The sequence below is a fragment of the Chelonia mydas genome, chromosome 3 (genome assembly GCF_015237465.2).
Source record: "Chelonia mydas isolate rCheMyd1 chromosome 3, rCheMyd1.pri.v2, whole genome shotgun sequence".
Lineage (NCBI taxonomy): Eukaryota > Metazoa > Chordata > Testudines > Cheloniidae > Chelonia > Chelonia mydas.
This window is the reverse complement of record NC_057851.1, coordinates 197,383,126-197,400,152: the sequence shown is the minus strand read 5'-3', so window position 1 is coordinate 197,400,152 and position 17,027 is coordinate 197,383,126. Positions and strand designations below refer to the sequence as shown.

The window sequence follows — 17,027 nt, the reverse complement described above, 5'->3', positions numbered from 1 at the left end:
GGGGGGTGATTGGAGTCTGGGGTGGGAGCCGGGGTGGCGAGCCCGGAGTGGGGCGGGAGCAGCCTCATGGGGGCGGGGTCCAGAGCCTGGAGTGGGGCGGGAGCCTGATGCGGGGCGGGGGGATCCAGAGCCCGGGGCGCAGTTTGGGGGGGGTCCGGAGTCCGGGGAACCTGATGCGGGCCGGGGGGATCCAGAGCCCGGGTGGGGGGTGTCCGGGGCGTGGGGAGCCGTGTAGAACAACCAGAGCCAGGGGCTGCGGGTGGCTGCCCGGCTTTGGCATTTATTCTGAATGCGGTAAAATAACCTATTCGGTGCACCAACAGAATTACCATTTTTGGTTCTGCCTCCCGCAGGTGCATAAGAGCCATCCAGCTTCTCAAATAAACCGGTGTGGTCAGCTGGCCACCTGAGGGTGGTAGAAAACCAATCGGAAGGGTTCTGCCATCTGTTAATCCTGCGCTCGAGGTGGCAGATTCTGGCAAATGTGCTGCACCAGGGCGTATCTGGTGGGAGGAGTAATGGCACTGCTGGAAATTGCTCTAACAGTGCTTGCTGTCTGTACAGGCAATACAGAAGTGCAGACTGACACTATAGTTACCCTTGATCAGAACAGGTGCAATCCCAGTGTTCTCATGAACGAATGACTGTCTGTGCAGAGTGGGTAGTAGTTTTATGTGTGACATGTTACAGACATGCAGGGGGGTTGGAAAGTTGATTGTAAAACCAGAACTTTCTAGTGTAGACAAGGCCTTTGGCTGTGAACATAACCACCCAAGACCTACATTAGGGGCTTGTCTATATTATACACTTTATCATCTCTAAGCACAGTTGTTCGCAATTAAGTTCATTGACACAATGCTGGCCATTGCAAACCAGGACAAAATCAAGTTCAGCATCATTTGTCCTAATATACTGCAGGCGAGACACCACTCAGGAATAGCAGAGAGTGCCTTATTTTAGTCCTCTTCAGCAAATAATCTTGGGTTCCATGTAGGCACTCATATAGACATAGTGAAATAAGTAGCTGATTTCTCCTGCATGAGATATTAGATGGATGGAGCCACATCTATTATAAACAAGGCCAACACTCTTCATGATTATCTCATGAACTGTCACTCAGATCCGGCATGTATCACTGACACCTCATGGACAGGGCTGACCTTGGCAAAGCTGGTTTCAGCTGTGTATGCAGAGATCAATTAAACTCATGCAATGAAGATCAGATTGGAATGAAAGTAGTGGTACTTTTCTCACACTCTGTCCAAAATTCCAGAGTTGCAGAACTGGTCAAAATTTTGATTAGCTTTTAGCATGCTCAGATGGGTTCAATAGGAAAAAATTTTCAATGGACAGCAAAACAAATAAGAATGTTATTGTTATAAGGATTAACAATTTACTGCATCTAATGTTCTCTTTTTTCAGGGAGGTGGAATAGAGGTGTGAAATTGCATGAAGATTCATTTCTGCTTTACTCTTACGTTTTAAAAGAAACATCTGCTATTTTTTCAGATCACTACTAAGAAAAATGACTGCTGGTTCAGTGTCAGTGCCTCAAATTATACCACTTCGACTCCCTCTGCCAGGGAAGGTTAAACATGAAATAGACACAAATACACATGTAGAAATAAAATCAGGTATAAACAACAGCTTTAAATCTGTTCTATAAACCCTGTTCTTTTTATTTTGTCATTTGACTCTCACTTTTTGATACTGTGTTTGCGTTCCCATTTTATTGTGATTTTGATGAGTATCTATTTTCATAAATACCTTGCATAAATTAATCCTTTACATCTCTATCCTGCAAACGTGCACATGCTTAATTTCATTCATGTGACTAGTCCTGTTGAAGCTAATAGGGCTACTCGTGTGTAACGTAACTCAAATGTGTCAGTGTTTGCAGGATCCGGGCCTTATATTTCTGTGCTATTGTGTCTGTTTCATAGTCACAATGAAATATGAAAATCTTAGAATTTGATTATTTTCTGTTTTGTGATTTTGCAAAACTGGTACTTGAAAATAGCGTGGGTCAGTTTCACTGAAAAGGCCCTATCTGTTAGCAAGAGTCTCAGTTTTGAAATTCCAACTTTTATATTTCAACCATGATCATTTTTCATATCCGAACATGCCACATGTAGAACCTGTGCATATTTTCATATACCCTTTTTGCAACTTTTTTGTGAGAAGATGAATGTCCTGTAATGAAATTGTGATTATTTTGTCACCAAATTTTGTGAGGAGAGAGGGAAAGGGAAAAAACCAAAACACACATTATGGCCCTAATCTTGCAATCCCTTACTCACGTCCTTATGTTGCTCATGTGAGTAAATTAAGCATATGTGTAAGCATTTGCAGGAGTGAGGCTTATTTTTGACCGGCTCTAATACAGTTTTGGTAATTATCTTATTCATGTCTTTCAGATACTCCTGATGTCACTATATATTACACTTTAGATAGAAGTAAACCAGAACTCTTTAGGAGACCTGGCTATGGAGAACATAACACTTTTAAGTATAAGGGACCTATCAGATTACCTGATGGGAAAATAACAGTAAAAGCTCTGGCAGTCACCAAGTAAGTAGCAACTGTCTATAGTGCATTATAATTATTGTAATTTATTTGCATTACTGTAGTGCCTAGGAGTCCCGGTCATGGGCCAGAACCCCATTGTGTTAGGTGCTGTATAAACACAGAACAAAAAGACAGCCCCTACTCCAAAGAGCTTACAATCTAATTAATATTCATGTATTCCTCTGTATGGACATCAGTATCTTCTATGCCAGAACATTTATTATTATTATTATATAGTAATTACTTGTATTGCAGTGGTGCTTAGGGCCCCAACCATGGATCAGGGACAAATTGCCTTTGCTCATACTTGCCCTGGAGTGAAACTACCGTGCATTCCCTGTGCAAGGACTTGCAAAATCAAGGCTTATATATAGTTCTTGGTATCGCTGTCCAGACCATACATTTTTTTTTATTGTTGTGATTGTGAAAAGACATGTTCTCAGCTCTTCATCCCCTGCTAAATGAATGGCATGGACAGTGAATGTCTGTGGTATCAAATGTCAGCAATGACATATAATGAATGGTATGGAATGGCAAGCTGACTGTGGTTCAGCTTTGGAGGTAAGTGCTCCCATTCCATGTGGCATTATGTATAATGTGGAGCATACCACCTTTTCCCCCCTCACAAGGGAGTTGTACAGTAACAAGGACAGAAGGAGGACATGGATTAAGGTATATCAGGAATATCTTATGTGAAAGGGAACCAGGTATTAAAATTATCCATATTTTTACCATTTTAAACTGGTAATTTTTTATCATACATAGAATTCCTATCATTTTTTAAAAGCACTTATTGATTGGGAGTATGAAGGGATCATGGCAGCTTGCTGAAATAGTAATCTGGCTAGCAGGAGGAGTTTCAATAAAAGACCCATTTTCACCACTGATTTCCTTTCTAATAATACCCATAATTTTGTGCTTTAGCTATCTGTAGCCTTTTGATTATTAACTTTCAGAGACTGCAGGGAGAGTGCCATTGTAACAAAGGTATTTCTGGTAGAATATGAGCCACCAAACATACTCTTTGCTGATGAAGATAATGATGAGAATTTTCTGAAAGACCTCTCCAACCAGGCAAGTTACAGCAATGGTAGATCCCTGTTTGACAATAACATTTTGTATTCTATTACAGAGAGACAAAATCCAGGTAGCTGTAGAGTTTCATTACTTTTATTTCTTTATCTGCCCATCTTTGTTGTTTTCAGCCTTTTCTGGTATTGAAATCTATGAAAGTTCGAATGGTTGGTTCTTTATTGGGACAGCCAATTAAAACTATTGTGATACATCTCTTTTACTTATGAGCTGCTGACATTATGCAAGAATGGTTTTGTTTCAGTTTCTAGTAACTTACAACATTTACCATTCATCATGCTCAGGGAATATTGTGTTTAACTGAAAGGTTTATACAGAGACTTCGTTTGGAAATAACACTTCAACGTGTCCTGTAATGTTTTCTCTGGGATTGTTCTGATCTCATTAGAAAAATTAACCATCTGAAAACGAGAAGTCCAGAAAGGGCCAAATCTTGAAATTCTTACTCAGAGCCTGGTTGTGCCCTGCTGCTTGGGTGTGCATGGGGGGAATGTGCACAAGAAATCTGGTCCCACTTGTACACCACCACCACCAACTGCAACTGCCTGGCACTACTATAGTTCTTGCACTCCACCACATGCTGTGATTGCACCCACTTTCTATCTCCACGGGGTACAAATCTCATTGGTTAGGAAGAAATTTATACTGTGAGGGTGGTCTGGTAGTGCAGTGACAACCCTCCTCCTTCCATACCTTTTCTTTCCCAACCCAAAGACCTGGACACCTCCTAAGTCCCTTCAGGGGAGTTTCCATGTAGTTAGGGTAAGGGAAGGATGATCATTTTAGCATCTGTGTTTTAGGCTATGTCTACACAGTTTTGTTGGTAAAACTTTTGTCGGTCATGGGTGTGAAAAAAACACCTCGTGACTGACAGAAGTTTCCCTGACAAAAGCACTGGTGCAGACAGTGCTATGTCGGTGGGACACGTTCTCTCGCTAACATAGCTAGCGCCACTTTTTGGGGGTGGTTTAATTAAGCCGACTGGAGACCTCTCTCCCATCAGCATAGAGCAGCTACATGAGAGACCTTACAATAGCGCTGTAGTGTAGACATAACCTAAGGCATACTGGAGGGAAATGATATTGTTATCAGGGAAGCCGAAGGAGATGAGGCGACAATAATTGAGGCGAGTGATGACTAGACTGAGCACAGGCACGTGTTTCAATTCAGTGTTCTAAGGTGTGTGCATGTGTGACTATAGACAGGTAATCTTTGTATTCGTAGGAGCTGGAAGGTGGACTGTCTGTCACAAAATTAAAAAAGAAAGGAGTGAATGTGGAAAGCAAATCCAGCTGGAATGATACAGCCCAAGAGTTTCAAGGTATGACTGCATTAAAGCCAAATTGGACCTTAACCCCACTGAAAGTAGTTGGTAGGAGTGTATTTTTCTGTTCTCTGCAGGAAACTGCAGATAATCTCACAGATATCTCAGAGACTGAGCATTCTCTGTGAGTTCCCATGTGCTGTAGAACCCCTTATGCTTAACAATCTGTCCCAATTTGTATTTAGCTTAGACACTCTGGTTACCTTCGCCAGACCTGAAGAAGAGCTCTTTGAAGCTTGAAAGTTTGTACCGTCCACCAACAGAAGTTCGTCCAATAATAGTTATCACCTTACCTGTCTTGTCTCGTACCTTCTCGTATCCTGGGACCAACACAGCCACAACAACGCTACAAACATTTAAGTTAATGGGAGTTTCAGATGTCTTAGACACAATTGTGTCGAGGGCCTTCAGAGTTTTGCCTGCATAAGGAGTGCAGGATTATACCACAAGGCAAAAATGAAAACTTAACTCAGATTTTATTCATGCTATAAATAAAGCTGATTGTTCCATAGCTATGATAAATGAGCCTGCTTAAGAGCATAAGATCCTAATGCCATCTCTCACTAATTTACTTTTGGGTGGAGGTTTTAGGAGAGGAGAAAATCTTAATTTAGGGGAAAATGCAAAAGGAAACCCTTCGTTAGTGAGGAACTTGTGATAGATTTCCACTACCAGAAAACTGTTTGCCAAAGAACCTTTTCCAAAACGGCTAGAACTGTTCTTAGATATTGGGATGTGATCCTGGGATTACATGTGGCATAATGTTAACCAAATCTCATGTTTTTCTGAAGTGCATGATAGAGGAATGATGGGATGAAATTTGCCTGTAATTTTAGACTTGGAGGTAGAGAGAAGAACTGTCCACAAGTCTTTGAAAGGGCCACGGTTCGTGAATGGTCATTTGGAAACACAAGGTTATGGAGAAAAGTCCATCTCATCACCACCAACACACCAGTCCCAGGTAAGTTAAACAGTTACTGGGGGAAACAATAAGGGCTAGGCTGAGAGTTGACTCTCAGCCCAGTGTGAGGGAATAGCTCCAGAAAGGAGCTGTGAGTCAGAGACAGGCCTATGAATCACAGTTCCTCCAGCACTCCTGCCTTGCACCCAGTTGGAGGCAGGGGAATTTGGTTGGGTTGGCCCATTTCCAGAACCAGCATGGTTGCTGGCTGGTGTATAAAGGGTGCAGGTTGAGGGCTCTTCCCGCTCCCCATGCACTAGCTTGCTGGGGTCAATCTCAGGTCTATGGGCTTTACTGTTCCCCCAGATCATGATTTATGATGAGTGAGTCCTGCAGGGTGGCCTGAGATCCCTTTACTCTCCTGCACAGCCATGCAGGACTGGATGAGAACTGAGCCCTAAACAATTAAAAATATTTGAAGCTTTCGTAGTCATCCTCACTCCTTTTTCCATCTAGTTCACTTCTCTGCCTATACTGTACAGTACTGATTTAAACAAGCTGGTGGTGACAGGCCTGTAATACATAATTCAAGGAACGTCCAAAGCAGAACTCAGCCATCAGTAAAGACTGATGAGGCAGAGCAAATAATTGATGACTGACTCTTACTGTTTCTCTTTCTAACTCGTTAGTGATTGATAGACATGCAGCAGTAGTAGTTTCTGTTTGTTAAATACAGGTGAAATTGTTAAAATGTAGGATCTGATCCTGCTCTCATTAAAGTAAATAGTAAGACTCACATTTATTTGATCAGGAGCTGGAGGTCCTTATTGTGGATCACAGATGAAATTCACTGGTTTAGCAGGCCTTACCTGAAGCCTCTGAATTGCAGTGAGTTTTACCTTGAACAATAAGCATTCATATGGGGATGTAGCTGGGTCAACCTAACTTTTCAGTGTAGACCAGCCCTTGTTCTACACTGAAAAGTTAGGTGGACATAGCTACAATGGTCAGGGGTGTGGAAAAGACATACTCCTCAGACATAGCTATGCTGACCTATACTCAAGCGCAGACTCAGCTATGTCAATGGAAAAATACCTCCATCAACGTACTTAACTTAGTTCAGGGAGGTGGACTTCCTACACTGATGGGGAAAAAACCCTTTCATTAGAGTTGGCTGCATCTACACTTTGGGGTTATGCTGGCATAGTCTCTAAACTGTAAATGTACTTGGAGACTAATGCAGCTTACACACAGCCTGGACTGAGAGAAGGGGTTTTTCTGTCAGTGTCGGAACGCCACCTCCCCAGACGAAGTCAGCTGTATTGACAGCTCTCTTCCACTCCCATAGCTGCATCTATTCTGCGAGTTAGGTTGGCTTAGCTACAGTGGTCAGGGGTGTGGTTTCTTACATCCCTTGCCAAAGTAGCTATGCCAATCTAACTTTTCAGTGTAGATCAGCCTATAGGTAATAAGTCATTTATAATCAAATTAATATTTTTACAGTGCATGTTTCACTACCTTAAAGAACCATCTTTATTTCAGTTCATGAGTTCCGCAGTGTCTAGCAGGAAAAGTCTAACAAGCACCCAGACAATGAGAATCCAGAGGGAAACAGACTTCCTCAAGTAAGGTGTTTTTTTCCCCCATGCTGTTTGTGGTAGGGGAATCACAGAGAAATTGCTTTAACAATTGAAGGGACAATGCTGTTAAATTAAACTGAAATGAGGAAGGTAAGTGTGGACATTGGTTAACAAAAGGGGACTGCTGTTGTCATATTGTTTTAATGTTACTGTATCTTACTGATAATGTCTTATTATAGTGAGATGTCAACTTAATTAGTGATCTGACATCCCAAAGAATGGGGAGGGGGAGGAATTGGGTTTAAAATTCCAGTATGTAGCCCTTTCTCGTGTTGGTGAGCATTTGCCCAGGAGTAGTCCCAGACAGTAAGTGTGAGTAAGTGCTCACCAGTCTAGGCTCTTTGATTCCCTGCGCTGGGTTTCACTACAGGAGGTTGCAGGATTTAGCAGCACAAATTGAGAACATGTTCAACCAGTTTGCTGTTATTTCTAGGTGTGCACATTGCTTAGCTCCTCGCCCATCTGATCCCTTTGCTCGCTTCTGTCAAGAATGTGGTTCTCCTATCCTGCCAGTGCCAGGGTGTCGCCTTCCACCCCCTGAAGGAGCTCAGGTCAGCAAAAAAATTGTAACCAACTCCCTCCTATTTCGAGAATCAGCCTCCACAAATTATCTAAGTTACTGCTGAGGGAACTGTGTTTTCATCACACTTTCCGTTGGAAAATCCTGCTCTCTACAATTCTTCATATCGGTCAGTAACTTTGGCAGGAGGGACAATAATAATTCTTTCTGGTTTGTTTTGCCTGTGGCTTTCAGCTGACCAGGGCAAGTTTCTAATGGGATCTGTTCTTGTAAGCATATTCTGGAAAAATAAATTATTTTCTCTTCATCTGTGCCAGAAAAGAGCAACAATATAGATTCCCATTAGAGCTGCAGTGACCAACAAATCTTCAGAAACTGTAAAGTTACGAATACTTACATTTCTACTGGCTTCACTGAGAGCAGGGTCAGGCTCTGATTGGAAAATAAATTGCTTTTGCAACTAACACTTTTGCTCCTTCTGTCTCATACAGGGGGCAATATCCAATCATGAGCTGGTCAGGCCAACAAACAATGTAACTTCCCCAAGAACGTATCTGCACCCAGGATTGTACTCTTGGGTTCTGCAGAAATCTGACTGAATTAGCAAAACCAATTTCAGATTTTGCTTATTCATGAGCTTTTTTGCTTCAGTGAGCAATGTATAGGGTTAAATACCATGGGAAGAGTAGGTCTTGTTTATTTCAGCTCCATAAACGGCTCCTATTTGAAAAGCAAATGCAATTACTAGAGTCCACACATAAATCTATCAGCAACCTGATACTGAAAGTGGAATGGTATAGGATCAGTTGTAACCCTTCCCTTGTGCTCATGATGGGGAACAAGAGTCAGTGGGACTGGACAAGGGAGTGTGACTTAACTAGAGAGCAACGGATCTTCATCACGCTCCCGCTATGCCCAAGAAACCCCTCTTCAGGTACTGTCTTGGGTTTTGACCTCTGCAGATCTCAAGGTAATATATCAGACAGGAGGAGCTAAAATGGAGGATCAGCTACTGTACAGTTCCCACTGAGCCCAGCGGATTTCTTAGGATAAATAAACCTGGGAGTTAATGCTGATCCATTTTAATACAATACAAAATACAGTGTGATACAAAGTATAGTGTAGCCCCCTTCCTTTAGAATTTTGCGAGCTTGTTATTTTTTTTTTAAATGTTATTAAAAATGGACCAAGCATGCACGTGCTGTTAGGTGGTTATAACTCAGCCAGGGTCACTGAGGTGCAAGAATAATGTTATCATGGCAAAAGTGTATTTTTTTTACTCTTTTAGTTCTCAGACCTGTTGCTTAACTTTCTGCCTTCAGGCAGAGACGGGATCTGGACAATTTCAGCCTGAAAGTGAAAGTTTGAGACAGTTGTCAGTAATTAAGGAACAGCCTTTAAAATGGAACTGCTTAGGTAACTTTAACTATAGCTGGAGCACACCCCATTAGCGATAGTTAGGTTTTGACATTGCTGCACTATCATTAATGTTGAACTTGTTGCAGTTGAAAATGAATATTATGCTTTTGATGGACTGCATGTATGGTTTAATTATTTCTCTGATGGCGCACACACTTCTCCCATCCTCTTTGCTTTGCATAAGCTGCTCAGAGAGTCATAAGAAAGGCCATACTGGGAGAGACCAAAGGTCCATCTAGCCCAGTATCCTGTCTTCTGACAGTAGCCATTGCCAGGTGCCCCAGAAGGAATGAACAGAACAGGTAATCATCAAGTGATCCATCCCCTGTCGCCCATTCCCAGCTTCTGGCAAACAGAGGTGAGGGACACCCTGTAGATACCACCATACAGTTCATTTATAAGTGTTTTACTCCACCACCTTCTCTATACTAGTGCAGTCACAGTATTTTATGTTATCCAGCTTTACTACCCCTGTTACAAAGGGTAGGGGAGAAGTTGTCTCCCTCCTCCTAGAGGACTCCTCCTTCTGCACTCTTCCTCTCCTTCTCTTTCTTGCTTTGCTTCTTCCTTTGCTTCCTTCCTGCGCTCTTTTATCCAGTCTCCGTAATGTGCTAATTAGCTCATTAGCTCCCCAGCCCCAATCAGAACATCAGGAACTCCTCTTCTTAATCCCCTAGGCCTAATTGATTAAACAGTGACCACAGTGCTTCAATAGGTGCTGATTCCTAGCACTCTGTCACAGTTTTAGGATTTTGCTCACACATATAATAGTCACAATAACACAATGAGGCTGATTTAGATGCACAATTTCCATTGGAATTAATGGGAATTGTGTGTCTAAATCCACTAGGTGGCTTTGAAAATCTTAGCCTAGTGTATAGCTCTATTTCTTATCTATTAAGCGTAATCAGGATGTTTGATCCTGTACAAAACACAGAGATAGTCATTGCCACGAGTAATAGTCTAAGTCTCTGATCCTGAAAACACTCAAATAATTTCACACATGTAAGCAGTCCCATTGATTTCAATGAGACTGGTCACATACTTAAAGCTACTTAGGTGTGTGTTTGCAATATTGAGGCCATAATTAGTTAAACAATGCAGACACATGCCAGATGATGGACAAAGTGTAGATTTCACTTTCTTTTAAATGTTACATTAGACACTTAGCATGAACTCCTGGCCCCAGTGAGAGTTTGGCCACTGACTTCAATGGGGCCAGGATTTGACCCTTATTACTTTGTGGTGGAGATGATTTGATGAAGAAGAGGGAGTTCCAAGCACAAGGGGAAGCATAGAAGACAGTGCAAAGAGGTGAAGACATACAGGGACATTTTGTGGGAGATAAGAGTAGAGATGTAGGCAGTGCCCAGCTTGAATGAAGGGAAAGATGCGAAGTTTGAATCTGACATGAATGCCAGTGGAAAGCCAGTGAAAGGGGTGGTATGGTCAGGGTGACAGGAGAAGAACAAGTTTGGCAGTGGCATTTTGAATAGACTGTAGGGGTTGAAATAAGAAGCAGTGAGAACAGGAAATAGGAGGTTATATCAGATGAGAGCTGACCAAGGCCTGGACAAGAGTTACAGTAGTAGGAAAGAGAAGAACTTTAGGGACCTTGAATGATATGGTATATATCTATGGAATAAGTACACCATAATTGCATGGGTAACATTGATTCTGCTGTGTTAAGACTGCATGGATCAAAATAAATAATGTTGTGGGATTCAAATCACTTGTCCCATTATCCTAAAAAATGATTCATAGCAGGGTAATGCTGAATGACAGACACAGAAAAGCAACAGGTATTTTCTGGTAAGAACCCATCCTGTAATCTCTGAGATCACATATGAGGAGAGAGAGATTGTTTGAAACAAATGAGAATATTCTCCCTCAAACACTGTCTTACATGTCAGTACAGTACTCGTGTTGGACTTGTTTTCCTCTAATAATAGTAAATAAACACCAGGCCTTCAGAACAGCAGCAGCCTCCTTATTTAATCTGCTGAGCTGGGTATCTAGACGAGAATGTGGATTGACTTGTTTTTGAATGGCAGCGTTACTCTGGAATTAACTCTTATAATGGCAACATTAGAGTTCATCATCAATTCCAATGAAACCACTATTTTGAGGGGGGTAAAATTTAGCTCTAAAATGTGTATAAATGGGTTGACAAATGAAGTTACAAATTTCCACTCAGGCATCTATTTTTTGAGCAAAACTTACCTTGTATGAGTTTGTCCTTTGTTTTTGTTTTCTTAGTTTTACAGGACTCTGAAAAACCGTCCCTGCACTGGTTTCCAGTCTCTACTTTGTCTCCCCTTTCCCCCAGCTAAAGTAACAATAATCTTTATTATTTGTACTGCAGTGGTGCCAGAGGGCTTGATCAGGACTTTGTGCTAGGTGCTTTGTGCTAGGCATAGGAAGACCAGCCTCTGCCCCAAGGAGCTTAGAATCCACTTTTTAGCAGAGCACTTGTCTAATGGGAATAGTTCCTTTTGACAGCTATGGTTCATGACACTTTTTAGTATGCACTGTGTATTATACACTGGTTATTATGATTATTGAGGAAAGTCTTGCCCCATCTATTGCATGGCTGTAGAAAGCTCTGGAACTCACATGGTTCCTTGTATGGTGGGTGGATTGCAGCAGATCCTGTCTGGCACAGGGCCCATTTCTACGAGGCTGATGTGGGGGGGTGTAATTTATGGGCATGGCAAGAGCAGCTGATGTGTGGAAGTATGCACATACAACTGTTATTCTCCTTGTGCAAGTGGCCCTTGGGCACATATCATCTCCCTGGCCTACTGGAACCTTAAAGCAGCAATAAGTGCTGCAGAATGGCACTCTGCAGCCTGGAGGGAAGATTCTTTTCCCTTCTCCTGAAGCACCCATAGATGTCCTGGGTGTACCCCTGTGCAATGTAAACTCCAGCTGGGGCCGGGGGGGGGGCGGCTTAAGTGAGGGTGAGGTCAGAGGTCCCTGATGTTCCCTTCCTCCTCCCTTTCCCCACTGTGTTACTGTTGCAGCCATAAGAGCAGCTGTGAAGCTTCCCTACAGAGGCAGGATGTTGTCAGGGGAAAGGAATCCTTCCCCACCACAACCACGAGGGCTACTCCAAGCATAGCCTAAGGTTTATCTACTCAGGGCATAGCCCAGGATTTAGGTGTTTAGGAAGCAATTGCCAGAAGTTGGGAATGGGTGACCGGGGATGGATCACTTGATGATTCCCTGTTCCGTTCATTCTCTCTGGGGCACCTGGCATTGGCCACTGTCGGGAGACAGGATACTGGGCTAGATGGACCATTGGTCTGAACCAGTATGGTCGTTCTTTTGTTCTTAATTTCATTCCACTTTCCTGCAGTGTGAATTGCCATACATATTTCATTGTAATGCTCCGTGTGCTGCAGTGTGTACTTTCCTTAGCATTCCCTGACACCCTATCTCAGAGGAAAGGAGCCAGTCCGTTGTGAGTGTGTTATGACTCAATGCTGAGTAAATGTCCCACTGGAATCAGTGTGAGGCTTTTTTCCTGAGTAAAGACTAAGGATTACAGGATTTGTCTTATAAAGAACTCTAGTAATGACAACATCTTACCGTTTGTAGCAGGAATAATATGTAGGGTAGGTGCTTCCTAATATCAGGTCCCTGTGCCTACTGCTTTACCCTCTGCTAAGTGATAATATTGTAAAGTCTGATATTAACTTTCCTGATAGTGTAATTTTCCATTATAAAGAAACATCATGTTGTCTTTTGTACAGATGGGACTATGTGTAGAATGCAGAACTGTGGTACCAATGAACACACCAACTTGTATTGTATGTGAGGCCCCTATAGCTCCACAGCTGCAGCCCCAGGCCAGCATCTGCTTAAAGGTAATTAAGAATCAATGTAACCAATAAGTAAATGAACTAGAGCTTTGTACGTTTCCTATAGACGATTTTTTGTCACAGATGTTTTGATTCCATTTGGCTTTGGGTCTTTACCTTGCCGCAACTTTGAGTTAGTAGGGTTTAAAATATTTATTGAACAGTAGCTGTCATTAAAGGTAGACCTCAGTAGCATGACAAAGCATGTTGTACGAGAGCGCAATATGTCAGTGATATCTATTTGAGGGAGGGAGGGATACATTTCTTCTGCACAGTATAGAGTATGTTAATTTGATCTGTCTAGGCATTTATACCTTACTCATAGCTATTTTAACTCTAATAAATCTGTCCTCACAATTCTATTTGCCTCTTTTGATTGTGAAATATTACTTATTCTATGAGAATGGCACAGCTGGAGCAGTTACTGGAGATGGGGTGAGGGGGAGACAGGTTCCGGGGGGTTCCTGTGGGATGTAGAATGCAGTCTCAGCTGGTGATTCTCAGCTAGCTTGTTATCATGGGGTATGATGGGCTGGGGAGGCATTTCTGGGAAAGGGAGGAGGCTGCTGAAGGAAGAACTGTGGGAATGGGGATTGTCAGAAAGTGAACTGAGGATGTTCACTGGCTGAGGACTCCTCGTTGTTGTTTTTACATTTGTCATAGACATCAGCCCACGCTTTAAATGGTTTAGAGCAGCCCTAATGTAGGTAGAGAGCGGCAATCCTAAACCAGTTGAGCATGGCTAGTGTGGACACGCTTGTCGACACTAGAATTTGTCATACTCATAATTCCTAGCACCGGTGGAAACTCACACTCCGTAGCAGTAACCAGGGCTGGCCAGTGAGATCTCCCCAGGAAGAGTAGCCCAAAGGGAAAGGTGGCTTTCTTTTGATTTTCCCTGCAAATAATAGACTGTTTGCAAGGAACTGTGTGTATAACTAAGCAAATTGGCACTAGTGTATAAACAGCCTGAAGGGAACCCTGATGTTGGAGCCCCTGAGGCAAATGTCTTGCCAATTCAACAACACTGCCATCAGCTGCAGATCTGCATGGCAGCTGGGCATGGTAGCTTAACTTTATTAAAGCCCACATTACAGGAGTTATTTGAGCACTGTGTGTGCACACTTGAGGGAGTTCCTTCATCTGTAGGACGAAGCTACTCGTACCTCTGCAGGCTCAAATCCCTGTTGAGCAGATGGTTTATCCTTACCATCCTGTTGGCTGCAATTTAAAATTATCCGGTGATTAGTCTGTTTTTTCTGTATTTTAAAGGGCAAAGTAATCTGTCGGGTGTGTGGCACAGGAAATCCTATTCACATAAAACACTGTGTGACCTGTGAAAGCAGACTGCCTGAAATACAGACGGTAAGGTTCATGTACAAAACAGTCACGCTTGGTTACATGAGATCAGTGAATGAACTTAATTTTCTTATTCTTGAAAACATGGGGCCAAATCTGGTCCTGTGCTGGGGACTGTACTTTCTCTTGCATAGCGTAGGACAGAATTCTGGCACCTAGCAGCTCTCCCTTTGAAATACCCTGCTCCGAGCTCTGCAAGAATACTGGAAATCCCATCACACACCTTCTTGTTTCTCCTGCGGGAGCCACAATTGTACAGTGCTGCTGTCTCTGCCAAAAGGTGCTTTGAAAATGTCTGTTAAAGGTGATGGTCTTGACTCAAAGTTTCCTTAATTTAGTGAAGCTTGTGTATGTTCAGTTCTCTTTTAAATTGCAATTAAAAGCTACAAATCTTGACAACAATGATTGGGTATTTGCAGCAGGAAAGACCACTCATATCAATTTAAAATTTTGTGTGTATTCGTGATCTTTTAATTATTTTTGTTATGTCCACTTCCTGCATTCCCTATCAGCGTACAACTACTATGCTTGTTTTTGGCAGTGACTCTGTCCAGAGGTGAGAGAAACAACAGTGAATTTTCCCTCTAAGATTGCTGTCTGTGTCATCTTCCAGTTTAGCTGTGTTCATTTGGCTGGGTGGAGTAGTTTTTAATTTCTACCCCTTAGGCAAAATCTCTTCTAAATGCCCAAGGAGAGATTTCCTTTTGCTAAGCAGGGAGAGATACAGAGATGAGAGAAGACAGTAATAATTTGGATCTCATTGCCTACTGGTCACTATGACAACAATGCTAGATCTTAGCTAAAACTACCAGGACCTGGGTGTAGAGGTTTCCTGGACAATCCCTGTAATCTTGAAACTTCAGTGGGACTACTCACAAGCTTTAAATTAAGCACATTGTGCACTCTCACTGGTTCATTGTAGTAGGGTTATACTGAGGAGCTGGCTTGCTGGCAGTGAAACAACTATAGAAGATGAGGGCTCAAAATAAATGCGAAACAAGTGATCTAATCCCCCCGGCCCTCCACTCACGCCAACATTTTAAGATGTACACGAATCTTGCAAACAAATAAGAAAAATATTGGTCAAATTTTCTATTGTGGAATGTAGTTTTTTCAACAGAGCCTGTTTTAATTTCAGATTTTCCTTATGCCGCCATGTTTCTAGGTAAATAATTGCACTATTAAGAAAGGACAAAATAGGTTAGGAAATAAGGTTTTGTGGTCAGATTTCTCAGAGGATGAATAATGGAAAGTTAGAAGCACAAAAAACTATTTAAAAACATATTTTATTGTATCCTTTTAATGAGAAAATTCCACATTAGATCAGAGTAAACCCAGTGTTAATTCACTGCTGAAAGCATAGCTTTAGTCTGAGCATTCCCTTAGATTGAACATTGCTTTGTGCTTTCAAATTGGCTTGCTTTCGCGCTCCCCTTATTTCCTGTTTGCTTTTCTTTTACTGTAGCCTATGAAATTCTTGTTTTGCTTTACTAGCCTGCACTCAGTGGAGATACACCCCCACCTTTATCTAGTCATCTAGGGAGAACAATATCCTGCTCAAAATGTGGCCGTGATAACCACTGTGATGCTCGTTTCTGTGACTGGTGTGGAGCCAAGGTATGCTTTTAGGCTCAGGCTTCTGTAAAGACTGTTTTCTCTTTCTGTTTCATTGGCATTTGGTGTTTGTGTTGACAAGCCTGGTTTTACTCATCTGTGACCTGAAGCAATTACATAGCTCCATTCCCAAAAATCTTGTGGGTTAGGGCATGTTTTTATATTGTTATTATTTAATGTTTGTATAAAGTGCTATAGATGTGCAGAGCTCAGTAAAGAGAAATTAAAGACATAGGATGAAATTGTGATCCCACTAAAGTCAATGGCCAAACTCCCATTGCCTTCCAGAGGGCCAGAATTTCACCCATGTTCCCTGACCAGAGGAGTTTTTACCTAAAATAGTCAATGTAAAGATGTCCCCATGTAATGTATTTCTGCAACCATATTTCTATGTATTTCTACAACTTCTTGTGCTAGATTCACCCCCACCAGGATAGGGAAGTTCAAACTGTATCTTCTAGGGCCACATACAAATTAGACAGGTTTCAGAGTGGTAGCCGTGTTAGTCTGTATCAGCAAAAACAATGAGGAGTCCTTGTGGCACCTTAGAGACTAACACATTTATTTGGGCATAAGCTTACACAAGCTTATGCCCAAATAAATGTGTTAGTCTCTAAGGTGCCACAAGGACTCCTCGTTGTTTTTTTATAAAAATTAGAAACTTTGCTATATATGCCAGTGAAATCATGCTTCAGAGGGGTAGCCGTGTTCGTCTGGATCTGTA

At 42.1% G+C, this 17,027-nt stretch overlaps 1 protein-coding gene across 4 annotated transcripts in view; it reads left to right on the top strand.

The window, feature by feature from the left end:
• The window catches only part of DZANK1 (double zinc ribbon and ankyrin repeat domains 1), a 34,925-nt gene that overhangs the window by 148 nt on the left and 17,750 nt on the right, over window positions 1–17,027 (top strand). For 3 of the 4 annotated variants that reach the window (XR_006289983.1, XM_043544108.1, XM_043544107.1), the window contains exons 2-12: window positions 354–613; window positions 1,510–1,634; window positions 2,418–2,571; window positions 3,525–3,642; window positions 4,885–4,981; window positions 5,821–5,945; window positions 7,428–7,510; window positions 7,959–8,076; window positions 13,223–13,336; window positions 14,603–14,695; window positions 16,184–16,306. Coding sequence is in view for 3 of the 4 variants with exons in the window: in XM_043544108.1 (XP_043400043.1) it covers window positions 483–613; window positions 1,510–1,634; window positions 2,418–2,571; window positions 3,525–3,642; window positions 4,885–4,981; window positions 5,821–5,945; window positions 7,428–7,510; window positions 7,959–8,076; window positions 13,223–13,336; window positions 14,603–14,695; window positions 16,184–16,306 (1,281 nt within the window). In the remaining variant the exon portion in view is untranslated. The remainder of the gene's footprint in view (window positions 1–353; window positions 614–1,509; window positions 1,635–2,417; window positions 2,572–3,524; window positions 3,643–4,884; window positions 4,982–5,820; window positions 5,946–7,427; window positions 7,511–7,958; window positions 8,077–13,222; window positions 13,337–14,602; window positions 14,696–16,183; window positions 16,307–17,027) is intronic. The other variant, XM_037896210.2, reaches the window with a different exon arrangement.